This window comes from Zonotrichia leucophrys, chromosome 3 (assembly GCF_028769735.1).
Source record: "Zonotrichia leucophrys gambelii isolate GWCS_2022_RI chromosome 3, RI_Zleu_2.0, whole genome shotgun sequence".
NCBI lineage: Eukaryota > Metazoa > Chordata > Aves > Passeriformes > Passerellidae > Zonotrichia > Zonotrichia leucophrys.
Window position 1 is genome coordinate 83,263,396 of NC_088172.1, and position 16,886 is coordinate 83,280,281.

At 44.6% G+C, this 16,886-nt stretch overlaps 1 protein-coding gene across 1 annotated transcript; it reads left to right on the forward strand.

Moving 5' to 3' along the window:
- Positions 1-1,193: 1,193 nt before the first annotated feature.
- Positions 1,194-16,867, forward strand: UTP25 (UTP25 small subunit processome component). Its single transcript, XM_064709032.1, has 12 exons — positions 1,194-1,432; positions 2,654-2,693; positions 3,878-4,127; positions 4,876-5,082; positions 7,180-7,268; positions 8,619-9,029; positions 10,003-10,222; positions 12,223-12,425; positions 13,616-13,798; positions 14,434-14,546; positions 14,956-15,201; positions 16,320-16,867. Exons 1-12 carry the CDS (start codon positions 1,332-1,334, stop codon positions 16,564-16,566), a joined length of 2,310 nt encoding a protein of 769 aa, XP_064565102.1. The 5' UTR covers positions 1,194-1,331; the 3' UTR covers positions 16,567-16,867.
- The last annotated feature ends 19 nt before the right edge of the window (positions 16,868-16,886 follow it).

Below are 16,886 nucleotides of genomic sequence, written 5' to 3' on the forward strand. Positions count from 1 at the left end.
CTCTTACAGAGCATGACTGCCAACTTCACTAAAAAAACCCTGCTAGCTGGAAATCGTTTATTTTAGTGTTGTTACATAACATGTTAGCTTTGACAGAACCTGCCAAGGGAATTTCTGCTGCTGGGCACAGCCAACTGCTGCTGCTGTCTGTGTGCTGTGGGGTACTGGGTAAAGCAGGTTGGTGGAATGGCTTGGATTTAGACAATTTTCCCCAGGCCAGAGGGGTTTATTGAAGGGACTGACCATGGGATTAACAACAGGCAGGAATAACTCCCAGAGGCTTCCGTGTACCTGAAGTGCAGTTAATGTGCTTGCTTGCTTCAGTCAAACCCATGGGTGCCCTCAGGTCAAGATAGTCAAGAAGCTACAATCTACAAAGTTCAATATTCCATGCCTCCATCCTCTTTGGAATCATGTCGCTCTTAGTTCTTGTACTCCAGAGACAAACTGAAACCTATTGTGTGTGCTTTGCAAATTACAACACCATCTATAGCCCTTTGTTACCAAAGATTAGAGAAGTTTCAGCTAGGTCATACAGAAACACGGGGGTATAAAGAACTTGTAATGCAAAGAACTGAGTTTACTGTATTTGACACAATTTATGGTTGTTTCTGAAAAACTGTCTACATATGCAGTAAAGCACGCTTTAGCAGCGCTCAGTAAGATTCAGCAGTGACATGTCAAAAGAGTCAGATTTCAGAGGGGTTTCATTTGGAGCTTTTGATTGCTTTTAGAATAAGGAAGCCTGAGTATTAAGGACTTGAGTTTGGTCTCTTCCTCTAGCCTGACTGTAGTTTTCCCAGTATATGTGTAGCTGTTAGCACCGCAGATCACGGGTCGGTTGGACAAAGTGCTGTGGCTCCAGCAGTGTCTGCCTGCGCTCCGCGAGCCTGGGAGCAGCGCCGGGCCGCGGGTGTGCGGTGCCCGCCCCGCTGCCAACACGCGGCTCACCGCCCGCACCTAGGCTCCGGCAGCGGAAACGCGTCACGGCCCGCACCAAGCTCGGCTCGCGGCGGGCCGCAGCGTCGGGACGGGCTTGGATTTGGGCACCGTCTGGGACAAGCGTTCCCTGCCGGTACTTTGCGTTCCCCAGCGCGGATCGCAGGAACAAATGCGCGCCCGCTCCCCGCACGGCACGCTGGCTGCTGCCGGCGGGGCGAGGCTCGGCCCCTGAGCTCACCCCCCTCGGCCTCTCCTTCCAGCCGCCCCGGCCCCGCCTTCCCAGGGTGCGACGCCCTCCCGGCATCACCGGGCGGCGCCGGGCTGCGGGCACCGCCCCGCCGTGCGACAGCGCAGCGCGCCGGGCACCCACGTGGAGCGGCCGGGCCGGCATGGGCAAGCGGCGGGGCGGGCGGGAGCTGCTGCGCAGCCTGAGCAAGAAGCAGAAGAAGCACCTGCGGGAGTTCGGCGAGGAGCACCCGTTCTATGACAAGTGAGTGCCGGGCCGGGCGGGGCCGGCCCTTGCCCGCCGTTCGGTGCCGGGGCTGCAGGGCCGAGGGGCCCCGCTCAGCCCGGGCCGGGCCGGGCGGCCGCCGCTCCCGCTCAGGCTGGGCCTGGGCTCCGAGGGAAGGAGGGGAGCTGCAGCTGCATGGAGCACTGCCGCTCGCGAGCCGGCAATCTCGAAAGCAGAGCGGAAAGCAGGAAATCTCGGCTCGGATTTTCTTGCAACAAATGCAAACTCCTGTGGTGCAGCCCGGAGGCTGCCGCCAGGAGTGGGGAAAAGGAGTGGTGTGAGGTGGGCTCCCATTTTGATACCAGGCTGGTCCCTTGGCTTGTCAGGGTTCCAGCTTTCCCACTGTTTACTCCGTGCTCTTTTCTGATCTCGGGAAGGGTATGAAAATAGAGTAGCGAAGATCTGTGTGACAGGAGCCATTCCCTCCTCGGCGGGATGCCCGTCTGTCAAAATGACCTCCTTCCTTTTGTGCCCACGTATGAACTTCTGAGGAAGGAGCTGCTTAGTCCCGATGATCTGTGATCTGTGCTGCTACTGTAAATTTTTTAGGAGCAGGCATGCAGTGTTAAGGTCTGTGTGTCCCCTGGGACCCTCCTGGCCTGTTTGCATTGGGGTGGAAGGCCTGCTGCAGGGAATGTCCTGTGTCACCTATTCAGTGATGCTCAGTCCCACACAAGACTCTGTATCTTTTTGGAGGAACTGAGGTTAGTTTAAGCCCAGCTTGCACAGTGGCTTCTTTGAAGAACTGCTGTCCCAACACTGGTTAACTGATGCTGGTTTTCCTTTAGTTTGTGTCTGTTTCCCCCTTCACAGACCAATATTTAGCACTAGAAGTAGTTTCTGTCTCTGGTTAACTATTTTACAAACTACCCTTGTAGCTAGGTGCTTTTAATTCCTTTTGAGACCTCATCTTCTGATTAACACTGGATTTTATTTCAAAATTTTTATTGATCAGTTGTAATGCCTGAGCACTTAGGCTTCATGTGCAGAGGGCCGCATCACCTAAGAGGAGAGGAAGACCCTTAAGGTTTATCCTAAGGGTAAACACCCAGTCTGTTTTCTTAGGGAGACGTGTGGTGGTTGGGTTTTCTTTTAATTCTTTAAACTTGCGTAACTCATCAAATCACTCTTCCCCTCATTTCTTTCATCCTGTGTGTAACGTCATTGGCAGAGTAAGGCATGTTAGTGCTTTCTTTTCAGGGTTTCTGGAAGACCAGAAGAAACTCAAATATGTGAACTGGTAATGTATTTTTCCTTACTTTTATCCTTGTGTAGTTTAGTGAAGTGAAGAACTTAGCATTTCATGTTTCCAGCTTTTTCAGGCTGATTAAGTTGTTCCATTTAGAAATCCAGTATTTAGGAGAAAAAGATGAATGTGATTTTTGTGTGGATCTGAATTGTTCTCTGTAATGTCTGCCTCTAAACTGTAATACCATCAGAGGGCAGAAGCAGCAGCAGGAAATAACAGCAGTTCTTAACTTTTTTGTGTATTAGTCACAGTGAAAGATCATACTCTAAGTTGTTTTAATAATGTTGGTAAACTTAGTGTTGCATGAGTTAGGAGACTTGGCTTTTTGTTGAGCAAAGAAATATGTTAATACTCCTTCTTCATATTGCCAGTGCTTTATTTTTCTTTCAGTCAGGATTTGGTAACCTCCTTTATCATCAGATTAATGAAAGACTTCAAAGCTTTAATTTGGAAAAAGTAATTACTCTGTTTAATTTGTTTCCTTTAGCAATTTTGTGCATTAGAGCAGTATTTACTGATTGTTTCCTTTTGGGGCTAATAAACGAAACTAATAAAGGAGGTAATGTTGTTGTGTTGGTGCTCATGATTTCACTATAGTTTTGGCTGTAATCTGGACATTGGTTTGTGCAAGCCCAGAACAGAACCGGCTCAAGTCTGGCTTGCTTGCAGTGTAGAGCTGTACAGCTGAGCCAAACCTGACCAACTCCCCAGGGAACCATTGCCCACTGACAGCTGTTTCACTTACCTTCTTGAAAGCCAGAAGCATTTCCAGCATCCTCTGTCCCTTGTATGGGTGCCTTTCTACAGTTTTCAATCCGTGTGTGGTTTTCTTAGAAGAATCTGGTGCTGGTTCAGTAAATGCTTTGTCTGTGGAGATCAAATGTCCTCACTCAGCTGAAAGAGACTGAAAGAACTGGGTTTTGTGGTGCTTCATGTCAAATTGGTGCAGAAAGAGGCACTTCAGTCTGTCTCCCAAGATGCTTTCAAAACCTAAATGGAGGTGTCCAGTGTAATGATTGGTATAAAATACTGGGGTTTGAAAAATTCCATTGCATCTATGTAAAGGTTTAATGTGAGAGGGGAAACATAATAGCACAAGTAGAAGTAAGGGTATTTGCCTGCTGCTTTGTAGGCTGTTACTGTTGCTGCTGTTTACACTCTGTCTTGCTTTCCAGTCTGATGATTCTGATAAATCAAGTCAAGAAAGTGATTCAGAGACTGAAGTGGAACAGGTCTCTGGATATCATAAGCTCCTGGCTACCCTGAAGACCTCGCCTGAGTCTGAGAGTGAGGAAGAGGAAGATGAAAGTGAATCCGAAGAAGCTGGGGAAAGTGAGGCAGAAGTGGGCAGTGAAGGGTCCCAGGAGACTGGAGAAGCAGAGGAAGGCAAAGAAGAGACGAATGACGTTCCAGAGGAGGAAGAAGGTGGTTTGTCTTTTCCCATGCTTCTTTGGTGAACGTTGTTTGACTAACGTATGTTTTTAGCCAGGATCCTGGTGTAGACTGTCTTGTTGGCTGGGTGCTCTTCTGCCTTGGAGACTCTGTTGCTCCATTGGCTCTGTGTGGGTGGGAGCAGCAGCTGCTGAAGGATTTAGCAGGGGAAAGGGTAGCTGTGCTCATTTTGTGCCAGACAGCCTGCTGCTGCTTTCTCAGATGTTGTTTGTGCGGCAGCACAGAGGAAATCCACATGGAGCAGCAGACCAGGGGTTCTCACCCACTCATGGGAGACACAAGCTGTTCCCTCGAGCAGCATCTGGCTTGGCTGTGCCACCGAGAGGAGGGAAAGGTTTGCCTCACAGCCTGGGAAAGAATATGGAAATTGGAAGGAAACCTCCAGCTTTATGGCAAGGTGTCCTCATTCATGAAATCTGCAAAGAAATACTGGGAGAGAGGAGCCAACCTTTAATCATTTCCAATTATTTAGGGTCTTCAGAAACTAAAAGTTAAATTCCCCAAACAGGTTACTTCTTTAATTTTGTCTGGGGGGCCACGTTTTGTGTTATGTAACATTTGGCATGCTAGCCAAAAAGTCATCTTTATGGTAGAATGCAAGGTCTGCTCTTATCTTTTTTGATGGAGTTTTGGGAGAAGAAAATTGGTAACTCAGAGGGAACATCTACAGACAGTAACTTTTCCTGGAGAGAATAACCTGTTTCTTTCTCACAATTGTCAGCCACAGACACAGCAGAGCAGATGCTCAGCCAGGAGCAGGCTGATGGCGCAGATACCCCTTGTGACCCACATCATGGAGTAATTGAGGAGTTTACTGATGTGAAACACGAATCTGAATTTAGCTTGGAAACCAATTTCATGGAAGAGGAGAGTGGAGATTGCAATGCAGATAGGAAAGACAGCAGTTCTTCACAAGCCCTTCCAGAAGGTAAAAAACTGTGTTTGTGTTTAAGGATCTGCCTTTAGAGGAGTATGTGTAAACATGTTTAAATTGTCCAACACCCTAGCAATGGGCTGTACAGCTTCTAAGTTCCTCCACTACATTATTCATGCTGCCCACATGTGAGCTGGTTACATAAGGGACCCTTAACACTAATGCAGATGTGTAGCTGAGCCATTTGTTCTCTGTAGCCCCTGGGGACTGGGATTCATGTGGGGTTTCTGCTATGACTGGTATAGTTTAAAGTATCAGGAGCTAGAAAAGTGTGTGAAGGATGTTCTCTTGCTCTGCTGCTTTAATAGTGGTTTTAAAAGCCACTGTAATACAAAGAGCTCTGCAAGCCTGCACTTGACTATGGAAGATGTTCTTGGCACAAACAGCACAGTAGATAATCACAAAGCTGACCTGTGAGGGCATCCTTCACATCTCAGTGGAGTTAGAGGTCAGATTCTGAGAAGCTTGGAGCAGCCACAGTAATTTAGACAAATGCTCAGCACTCTCAGAATTTTGAAGGTTATGCAGGAGAGTCTGGCTGCACCAGGATCAGGAGAGAGTGAAGCATCAGCAGAGCACATGTAGTGTCTTTTAAGGGTGTATCCCAGAATCTCAGTGCACTGATGGATGCATCTGAAGCTCCAGTGTTGGAGTTGTCCCACCATATGTAACAAAATAACTGTGTTGCAGAGGTGTGCGATCCTTCAGCGACAGGGCACGCACTGGTGCTTGCACAGATTCTGCTCGTATTTAATGCTCTGTGCCTTTAATATCAGATGGCATCGTTTGAAAGGGAGAAATATGTTTGTAGCATCCCTAGTGATGCTGGCTTGTCATCTTGGAGCAGCAGCTGACATTAGATCTGGGAGGCAGCCTGGGTGATACATGAAATGTGTGGAAGCATCAAAGGGCCATGTGATAGAAAAAACAGCTCCTTCTTGTTACCATGAGAATATGACTTAGGCTGCTGGCATTGCATTTTAATGAGAACAGTAGCTCTCCAACTGCATGCTAAGTATCCTAACAGCTTTGTTCCACCTATAAATGATGCACTACTTCTCAGTGGGTTCTTGCAGCTTGGAACTGTCTTTATAATCTATTACAGAAAATGGATCACCTAAGACAGCAGAAAGAGGATTAATTTCTACTCTGGTCCCAGGGTCACTAAAATTCCTGAAAATGCACCCCATTACTCCCTCTACTTTATTGGGGAAATGTTGAAATCTGTAAAACTCAACTGAGGAGAGATACTGCAGTACAATTAAATGATATCCAGTTCATTTCCATTTCTGGAAAGATTTTCTCAATTTTTTTTCATTGTCATGATCAGTAAATGTCTTGACTTTTGCCCGGGTAACTTGTGTGTGGGCTGGATATTTGTTGGCAAGCACCAGTGTTCCCTAATTAGTTTTCTTTATGCAGTGAATGCTGCTGTGCTGCAAGCAGGATTCAGGGCTTGGCTTTCACAATTAACTTTGCATGTGACTTTGTGCATGCCAGTGTCTTTGAGTATAATGTGATTTAACAGTTCTTTGCCTCTCTTTTCCTTTCCAAAAAGAAATGCTGATTAGATAAATCAGACTTTTTCTCACTCCAGGCAATTTTTGTTCCCCATCTCCAAAACTCGCCTGATGTTTCTCTGCTTTATTACAGACTGTGTTCATATCACTGGGCAGAACTGTTTGTAAATTAGGAAGGTTAGCAAGTTCACTTGGGACTTTACTATTGACAGCCTTTTTCACCTGCAAGCAATGGACGTGCCAGAGCTTAAGGCAAAGAATTGCCACTGTTTTCCAGTACATATTGTTTTCCTGTCTAACGTTTGATTAGTGCTTGAAAATTCTAGTACTTCCATAAGTGCTTCTTTTTCTTTTTTAAAAGCAATCTGTCAAATCTGTTCTCTCTGTTCTTTGCAGAGAGAATTTGACATCCTTTCTCTCATCTCCAAGTGCTTTGAAATAACTAGTTTTAATTGTGGTGTTGGCCAGCATGGAGACTGTTCATCTCATTTGCAAATCCATTCTGCAGCTTGATTCTGCTATTAACTGCAATAGTTCTCAGGCTATTTTTTTTTGTTGTTACTGTAAATAGATCCATTTAAGCAGCACATGGACAAAGAACTTGAAGAAAAGGAAATAGAGAAAATGTCTACGCTTCCTAAAACTTCAAGTCAAAGTCAGGTAATAATTTTCTGTAGCCATCCATCATTCCTAAAGATGTCTGGATCAAAATAATCCTTTTTTTATACAGGTGAAGTAGATCACAGTTGTTATTATTAGCTGCTGACACTAGAATTATCGAGATTTTTTTTCACTGTGTTGTTGTTGAACTGTTTTCTTCTTCATTTACTGCTGGGCAAGAGCTGAAATGTGAAGTCTGCTGTTCTTGGAGACATATGCTGACACACCTGAGACACATAGCTTTAGACATTGAGCTGTAGTCCCAAAACCTTGACAAGGGGTGGAAACAGGGCTTGTTTCTGAGTGGTGACAGCACAATGCCAGGGATGTGCTCTGCAGCTGAACTTCTGAGGTGACCATGTGCACTTTTAAAGCTGCTTGTGATGCACTTTCACATTCTGGCTTCAAGATGGCTCTGTCCCTGTACACATTTCCATGCCAGTGAAGGGGAATTTATTGCTTATATTACTTAATTACTTAATTCTGGCAATAATATGTGAACTACTTTACCAGAAAACCACCTCATTGCTTGACAAAGAATATTGGTTTTCAAAATACTCATTTTTAGACAAACCTTTTCTTCGTAACTTTTCCACATCTGATTTTGTTTTGGAGACTTGCCTCCCATTCTGGTCAGCCATATGCTGGGTGACATTCATTGGAAGATATCCAATGGTTAGTTAGAGAGAAAGCTGTGATTTTTTTTTGAAATTTAATTTACATTTTTGGCACATGGTGGCCAAAATTACCAGTGCCACCTGAAGCAATGCATGATATATCTTTGCTTAAATTGGTGTAGCTACTTTACGGGGACAGCTGGGGACAACTTACATGGCAGAAGGCTTAAAGTTTAGAGTTTTCCCCTACTACACTGATAGCTGCTCAAAGTCAGACAGACACCCAACAAGACTGCATTTAACAACTTCTGGGATTAGCCCCTAATGAGTTTATTTTCTTCTTTGATCAAAGTATGTGCTCATTGGGGTCAGCTGGTAAGCACAGTTGGACTGCAGGGATCTCATCTCGTCTCTGGTTTGAGCCACTGATTTGGTGAGTGTGTTAGGCAGAAAATTCCTCAGCTTCCTCTGGCATGGGAACAGTTACAGACACATCATTGCAAGATCCATCCAGATCTACCAAGCTGAAATTTATTCTTATTTATCCTGGCAGACTCTCAAAGGGATTGCATATTGAAAAAAAAATGCAAAAATATTGTATTATGAAAAGATGATTTCCTTAATCTCACGAACTTGATTAAAGTTGATATCACCAGCTGTGGTGATATGCTTTGAAGTGTGCAAGGTTAGGTACATATGACTCCTCAGTTTTGTTGGCTTATTTTCTTTCCAGTGGCCAAGGCTGGGTCAAGTAGTTTTTTCTTCCATTTTGGAGAAACAGAAAACTTTCAAAGCAGACAAAGAATTTGATGTGAAACAGCTTCATCTCCACAAGCCTTTGGAATCCACTTGGCCAAAAGTGAATAAACAGTTTCTGTCTACAGCGGAGAAACCAACGGATTCCTCTTTTACCCCGTTACAAAGAGAGCTGTTCTGTGTCATGAATTCCTACCGGGACTTGTTCTATCCAGAGAGATCTGCTCTAACAAACGGAGAGGAGATCCGGCACGTGTACTGCCTGCACGCCCTGAACCACGTGCTCAAGGCCAACGCCCAGGTGCTCAGCAACAACGCGCGCCGGAGGGATCGAAAGCCAGGCACCGACACCGATGCCCACAGGGACCAGGGGCTCACCAGGCCTAAGGTAAGGGAGCTCTGGTTCCCTGACCCCCACCCTGGCTGCCTGCTCAGGCTGTACAAACATCCTGGCAGTTTACCCACAAGTGTTTTTGCTGCTGCTCTCTCAGGGAGTGTGTTCCTGGGCCTTTCTACATTTCCTTTATCGTGCCTTGAAGTTGTCCTCCGTGGCCAGGGAGAATGCCATGTGAGAAGCAGTGAGCTCAGGGTTGTTAGCCAGCCTGGTGCTGTGCCAAGCCATGAGTTTGACTTAATCTCTTTTTTTGTCCCTATCACCACAGACTGATAAGTTTTCCTGCTTTCATATTTAAATCTGCCAGTGCACACAGATGCCTCCATATCAATCTTCAGTATCCATGCAGGTAGCATAGGCTGTCATTTAACGTGAGATGTGCCAGAAATTGTTTTGTCCTTAGGCACTTGTAAGGCCTTGCCTGCATGAAAGGATCTTTCTGTTTGGGCCCCAAACCAGTCCTCCCTGGATTCACAGCATCCTGTGGTTGATAGCCAGGTGGATTCAACAATGACAGCCTGTCCCCAGTGTGCCAGCTGCCTGTTGAACAATTCCAGAGTTGGGTTTCAGTGTTTGCTGCATGCCTGGCAAATCTCTGGTTTTTGTGTTGACTCCCTCATTAGCCATTTATATTTTGGAGTTCTGTGCAGAAACTATTGCCATCCATCCAAGAGCCAGCCCTTGACCCTGTCTCTCTCTGTGTCACAGGAGCTCTTGCTTGCCTGGAGAACGTGCTCAGTTTTCAGTTCCCCTGAGTGAGCTGGGCAGCCAGGCTGAGTGCTGGCCCGGACCAGTTCAAGAGCAGTGCATCCCAGTGCATCTTCCCTCCCTGCTGCTTGTCAGAATGGTTTTGTGTGGATTGCTGGGATGCCCCACGGGGGCAACAAGCCAAAGTTTAATTAACGTACATTTAATAGCGAGTGTTCGTGTTTGATGGGTTACTCTCTGTCACTGTTGATCTGCACAGGTGCTGATGATAGTGCCCTTCAGGGAGTGCGCTCTGCGCATTGTGCATATTCTCATCAGTCTCCTCGAAGTGAATGACAAGAAGAAAATAGATGTGAGTAACAAAAAGCGCTTCAAAGGGGAGTATGGCTCTGACCCAGAAGAGAAGCCCCCCAACCTGAAAAGACCTGAAGATTATGAAGCTGTCTTTGCTGGCAACATTGATGACCACTTCAGAATTGGTAATAACCTACCGAACAGATGATTTTTGGTTTGTACAGTGCTGCTACATAACAAATTCTTCCCAAATGCCTTAGAGCCATCAGAGCTGGAACTTTGGTGAGACTCTAGGCTGTGTGGTATTCCTGCTGGTTTTGCCCTGGCAACCTGGATTTTTCTGAAAATCTTTCTTGCCTTTCCAGAACTTAAAAAGGAAGAGAACATAGAGAAGTAATTATTTTCACATCAAGTTCAGAATAATTTAAAATGCAATGACAGCTTTATTCTAGCAGGACTGCCCACACCTCATTTTGAAGATAGCCTTGATTATGCAGCAAAATCTTTTCATGTTATAAAAAAAAAATCTTTGGGGTTTAATTAGCCTGTTCACAATGTCTCGTGTAATGGTTGGAACAAAATTAAAGCTCAGTACTGAGCAAAGCAGTTTTCTGCTGTGCTTCCCATGGTTTTCATGGAAGCAAATGGCTAGCCAGCAAGTAGGAGTGTTGGACAAGCAGAAAATGTGAGACTGTTTCATATAATATTGTAAACTTATGCTGTTTAGTAACTCAGTATGCATAGAACTAGCTAGTGGCTTGGTTCCTGGAGCTGCTAAGATGAGAAGGCAGTTTTTGTAACTTAACTTGACAGATGGGAGGCTTTTGAAATACTGCACCTTGAAAGATAAATTGGCACCCCAAGAAATGTAATGATACAGTGGAAGATGTGTGCAGGTCGCAGTCAGTCTTTCTTCCTTCCCCAGTGAATATCTCTCAGGCTGAGAGCATCTTACTTTCAGTAGCATAATAATTTTCCTTTCAGTCCTCTCCCATACCACACTCTGCTTGTACCACTTACTGTTAAGACATGATTGAAGAAACTTTCAGTGCTGTTAACTTGCAGAGGCAAATTATAGAAGCAGAATAATTTCTCTTTCTTACTGTGCTGCACACCCTGTTACTTCTGCACAAAGATCTAATTTAAAGCACATTTGTTATGCCTTACTGAAACCACCATTCTTTCACATTTTTAAACAGAAAAAAGACTTGATGTTTCTACACTGTGTATATGCTGTGACAAGTGATATCTTCTTCCTGGAAATTCAACAATTGAACCATTTCTTTTTTTCTTTGTTTTTTCATTTTTTATCCTTGGGTTGAAATAGACAGCAGGAGGGGTCCCTGCTGCTGTCTCTGAAATTCTTAGAGGGGCCTTCAGCTGAAGCCATGCTATCTGCCTTCACATGGACAGGGAGAGAAGTTGGAGAGACTTTGTTGGGCAGATTGAAGGGGGTGGTTTGAATGTGGTCTGCACTAGCTGCATTTTTAAGACCAGGAAACTGTGGGTCTGGAAGTGCTGCCACATAGTTATGACACAACTCCTTTGATTCCTTCCCTTTCGTGTCTCTAACATGAGAGGTGGTGCACAGGCTGGTTCAGAATGTACCCTGCAACATGTGGTGTGAGAAGCAGTGTAGGTGCAAGACTTTAGTCACTGTAGCATGAAGAACCTTGTCCTTTGTGGTTTAGTAGCAAATCTTTCAGCCTTGTGAATTTAAAGAGAGTTGATAGTCGAGAGACCCGCCCCAAATCTTTCATGACAGATTAAAGTAACAGTTACTATAATACCCAAAGTTCAGGATTCGGGGAGAAAGGAGTAGTTAATAATTTCTGCATTTTTTTTTCTTAAGTTGTTCAGTCTCCTCATTCCCCTGTTCAGCAGAAAATCAGAAACAATGTGTTTCAGTTAAAAATTTTCATTCAAATGATGAAAAATCTTTTAAAAAATAATACAGAAATGCTTTGCCAAACTGCATGAAAATTTTCCACATGCTTGTCAAATGGGGGAAGGGTGGATATGCACTTCTTGGGGAAAGGAGAGTTTCAGACAGATTAGTTGTGTCCAGCTATATTCATCAGTGTGGGGAGAGGAAATGGGGGAAATTACTGTTCCAGAGCCTCCTGGAGGAACGTGGTTGATAATTGATGTTAACTGAGAAGTTGCTGTTGGTGTTGTTGGACAGGGGTTGCCATCCTGCAGAAGAGCATGAGGCTCTATGCACCCTTCTACTCCTCAGACATCATCATTGCCTCTCCCCTGGGCATCAGGACTGTCATTGGTGCAGAGGGGGAGAAGAAAAGAGACTTTGACTTTCTGTCATCAATAGAAATCCTCATCATTGATCAAGCAGACATTTACCTGATGCAGAACTGGGAACACGTTCTGGTGAGTTTCCCATATATGTCCATTCATTTTTGTGCTGTGTTTCCCATATATGTCCATTCATTTTTGTGCTGTGCTGTGTCTTGCTGGTCTGATGTTGCTCAGTTTTGGCAGTGAGCAGTATTGCTGTTTTTACTGACTTGATTCTAGACATGGATGTTCAATTATTTTCCTCCCTCCACCCTGTATCTTCCTTATACTAAGAATATTCTTTCTACAGATTTTGGGTAGATTTCAGGACATGTTCTCCCTAAAATTTAGTTTGGTGCTTTCGTAGTGTATTTCATCAAATGTGTTTTTGGACAGTTTTAATTATCTTGCAGCATTAAGAATGATGATTTCTTTAATGACATCTGGGAGAAATTACGCCAGCTGTGTGACTGCCCAGTGTCTCAGTCAGACTGCAGCCATGTGAGGAATCTGGGCAGCCTATTTCAGGTTCCTCCAGAAAGCAAGAGGAGCTGGTGCATGTCTCCACTGATTGCACATACTAAGCATTAGTCATGTACAGAGTTAAACAGTATGAGGGGTTTCCTGTACATTTAATGCAAGTAGAGCTCTTGCATTGTGGCTAGTCTTTTCTTTTCCACATTAAAACCTCTGAGGTACCTGGACCAGGAATTTTGACTACATGATGTCACTATGCATTTTGGATGAGTCCAGAAGGTCTTCTTCCCTCAGGAGTCACAGAAAGGGCACATGAGCCTACACAATACCCAAGGAATGAGTCTTGGAGTCTGTTTTCTGTTTTTCCCTTTAGGTGCAACTGCCTGCCAAGTGGTGGCAGGGATGCCAGTCCTAGGCATTGTTCCCTGAGGGTAAAATGTGGCAAATTTCTTCAAACTCTACCCGAATGTGATGAGAGTTGTGCTGTGCTTGGGCTTCTTTTAGCTCAGAAACCTTGGGCCCATTGCCTTTAGTACAAACAAATCCATTATAGTTGCCCCAGGAGAAGATTAGAAAGTTGCTGTTCCTGGTGACTAAAGAGATGGTAGCTTTCAGTTCTGTGGCAGGAAATCAAGTAAATTGCTCTTGCTGTGGTCAATAAATTCCAGACAGTGGTGTCTTGGGAGGCGCTGCTTGTTTATATTCTGTGCTGCCTTGCTGGTCCCTGCCCTCTTTCCCACTGCAGTTCAGGCTTTTGCAGGCAGTCAGGGATGTCAGCAGTGATGTGTCTTCATGTGTGTGTGCAGCACCTGATGAAGCACATTAACCTGCTCCCTCTGGACTCCCACGGCGTGGACTTCTCCCGAGTGCGGATGCTGAACCTCAACAACTGGTCCAAGTACTACCGGCAGACACTGCTGTTCAGCGCCCTCCAGGAGCCCCAGATCAACTCTGTCTTCAACAAACACTGCTTCAATTACATGGGGCAGGTGAGTTCACAGAGCAGCTGGAATGCTGGTGTGCAAGGGGGGGGAGAGGAAGAGAAAACCCAATTGCAGAAAAATTCTGTAACTCAGTTGCTGAAAGACTGTGTGCCTATTGTTTCCCTCGCCCAGATGTTTCAGTCTGAATCCATGACATTACATACTGTGCCAGAGGCATGAAGAGCTGCTCCTCATGCAGCGATGCTTATTTGATATTTTTCTTTCATAGTAGCTGTTTCATGTCAGAAATCAAAATCTGTTTTTTTAATTTGACAGACTCAAGTTATTTTGTTTTACTTATTTTGTTGTTAAATGGAGAGTTCATCTGCTTCCTTTTTTTATCTCCTACTGTGTAAGTTGCATGAACTGTTAGTATTTTGAAAGAAACAGGAAAAGTAAAAACTTCAGGAGACCATCTTAAATGTACAGGATTCAGGACATAAGCAGTCATCATGCATTTAACAGACCTGGTTTGTCTATCGTGACTGTAGCTTTGTATTGGAGCTTCCTTAAAAACAGCCTTGTGCACTGTTTTTCTTTAAAATTGCCTTGTGCTGTCAGATGTGAGCTGCAAAAAGCTGTGTGCAATGTGCCTGCCTTTGGAATGCTGCTTCCCTGAACATCCCGCTTCCTTCTCACAGGTGGCCATCCGCAACGTGCCGCTCACCGGCTCCATCAGCCACGTCGTGGTCCAGCTTCCTCATGTTTTTCGGAGATTAGAAGCTGACAGTGTAACCTCTGTGATAGATGGCAGGTACTGTGTGTCTCAGACTGCTTTGCTGTGCCCTAATGACTGCAATTTCAGACTCAGTGGAGCGTACTGCAGAGCACACTGGGCTCACCACACAAGTACATCTTCATTATTCCTCAGGTGTTGCCTGGGCTCTGTAGAGGTGGAGGGGAATACTGACCTTCTCCTTGCCAAAGGCACTGGAGAATACAGTCTGGGGAAGAAATACCAATCTCAATACCACAGTTGTGTAGTGCTGGTAATGCCTTTTATCTTCTACACATGTAGAAATCCTGTGAAGTTAAAAGAAGGAAAAACGTAGTGAAAATCTTTGGCAGTCTGGTGTTTGCTGATACTCCTGTCTGAGCTCATATCAGTATTAGAAAGCTGAGGTTTCACTCTGGTTAAAATATATTTGTTTTTTTAAATTGAGGTTTCAGTTTTTCATCGACAAAGTTCTGCCCGAGTACCGCGACGCCATCATGTCCCACACGCTCATCTACGTCCCCTCCTACTTCGACTACGTGCGCCTTCGCAACTACTTCAAGAAAGAGGATCTGAATTTCACTCACATCTGTGAATACACCAAAAAGGCTGCTGTCTGCAGGGCACGGCGCTTCTTCCTCAAGGGAGAGAAGCAGTTCCTACTGTTCACTGAGCGTTTCCACTTCTACAAAAGGTGAGTTGTGTGTGGAGGGATAGAATGTGAGGGAATAGTGCAGAAGGCAGTCTCACCCCTGAGGAGTTGCAGCTGTACTAATCACCAAAGATTAGGAACAGGCCTGCCCTTAATAGGCCACAGCCTATTGAGTGTTCTTAGTAGACACAGCCTTAATAGCTGTGTCTAATAAGAAGACGAGTGCTACAAAAGAATGGGTTAGCTGGGTGAGGAGAGATGGAGTTTGTTGGCTGTGCTGTGAAGAAGAAGGAGTCAGTGCTGTGAGGAGCTACCCATGAGAAATCACCAAGAAGGTAGGGGAGCTTTGCAATAAGATGACAACAGTTGTGGACCGAGTTTTCCCTCTGAGTTGTGTGCGCTGTTCTGAAGGTAGAGTCTGACCTTAGTCATAGATGGGCTGTGCTGCTTTTTGAATCTGTTGGATCCCTCTGAGGACTTCTTTGACTGAAGTAAAAGTTGTTAAGTTTACTTTCAAGTTCTTGCCTGTTGTCAGCAGTCCCTTTGCAGAGACTTTAATATTTTGTTATGAGCAAAGCTTTATTCAGGAAGATGAGTGCTGCCAAGTTCCAGTGATGTCAGGACAGGATGGTACAGCCTGCAGATGGGATTCATTGGGCCTTTTATTTGTGTTCATCTGTGCCACAGTAATTGTATAAAATTTTGGAAGGAATATATAATTGGTTCAATAATGCAATACAGCAAGCTGAGGCCACTTGGAAAATTTGTTACATCCTGACTGGAGCTGCTTTCAAGTTCCTAATGGAACAGGATTTTTTTCTTTTAGCAGATGTGTTGGCAAATAGGAAAAGTTTCATGAGGCTTGGTCTGATCAGGCTTCAGTGTATTAAAATCCAAGCTGCAGAGGCTGACCACTTCATAAATTGGTGGTGGTTGGTACTTTAGAGGAAGTCATTGTGCCTGGCATTTGAGATTTTCCCCTAAATTTCAATTCTCTGTTTAGTCTTCAGTCCATGACACGGGGTTTGTAAAGTCGAGCTACAGCTGATGTGCATTGAGGTGGATGGAAACTGGAAGACTTGATAGAGGACTGATGTTTTACCATGCATATTTTGTAAAATCTGCCTGAAATTTTTTTGTTTTTATTTTTTCTGCTACAGGTATACGATAAAAGGCATTAGGAACCTCATTTTCTACGAGTTACCAACATACTCCCACTTCTACAGTGAGATTTGCAACATGCTGAAGGCCACAGACAGTGGTGTGGATGCTACTTGGACTTGCACTGTGCTCTACTCCAAGTACGATGCTCAGAAATTGGCTGCAGTGGTTGGCATAGACCGCACCGCTCAAATGCTACAGTCCAAGAAGAATGTGCACCTCTTCGTTACAGGAGAAAATGATTAAGGGATTCTGCAGACTGGATGAGTGGATGGACCTGCATTTTACTCCTAATGCAGATTTTTATATTGCTTTTTAAAAAAGTACTAAACTTTTTACGCCCTTTTGTTAAATATTCTGTTGAAGTTGTTTGTATAGTATTAAATTTTGTATTTCAGTACTCCGCCCAACAAGAGATGAAGGGTGTCATTCAAAAAAGCAGGGCTTAGAAGGTGTTTTCTGTATAGAAACAAAATCAGTCCAGAAACTATTTTTCATGTATATTAAAAAACTCACGGGTCAGTAAAGATTCATGCAGTGATAAATAGCTTTTGGTTGAACTGTTT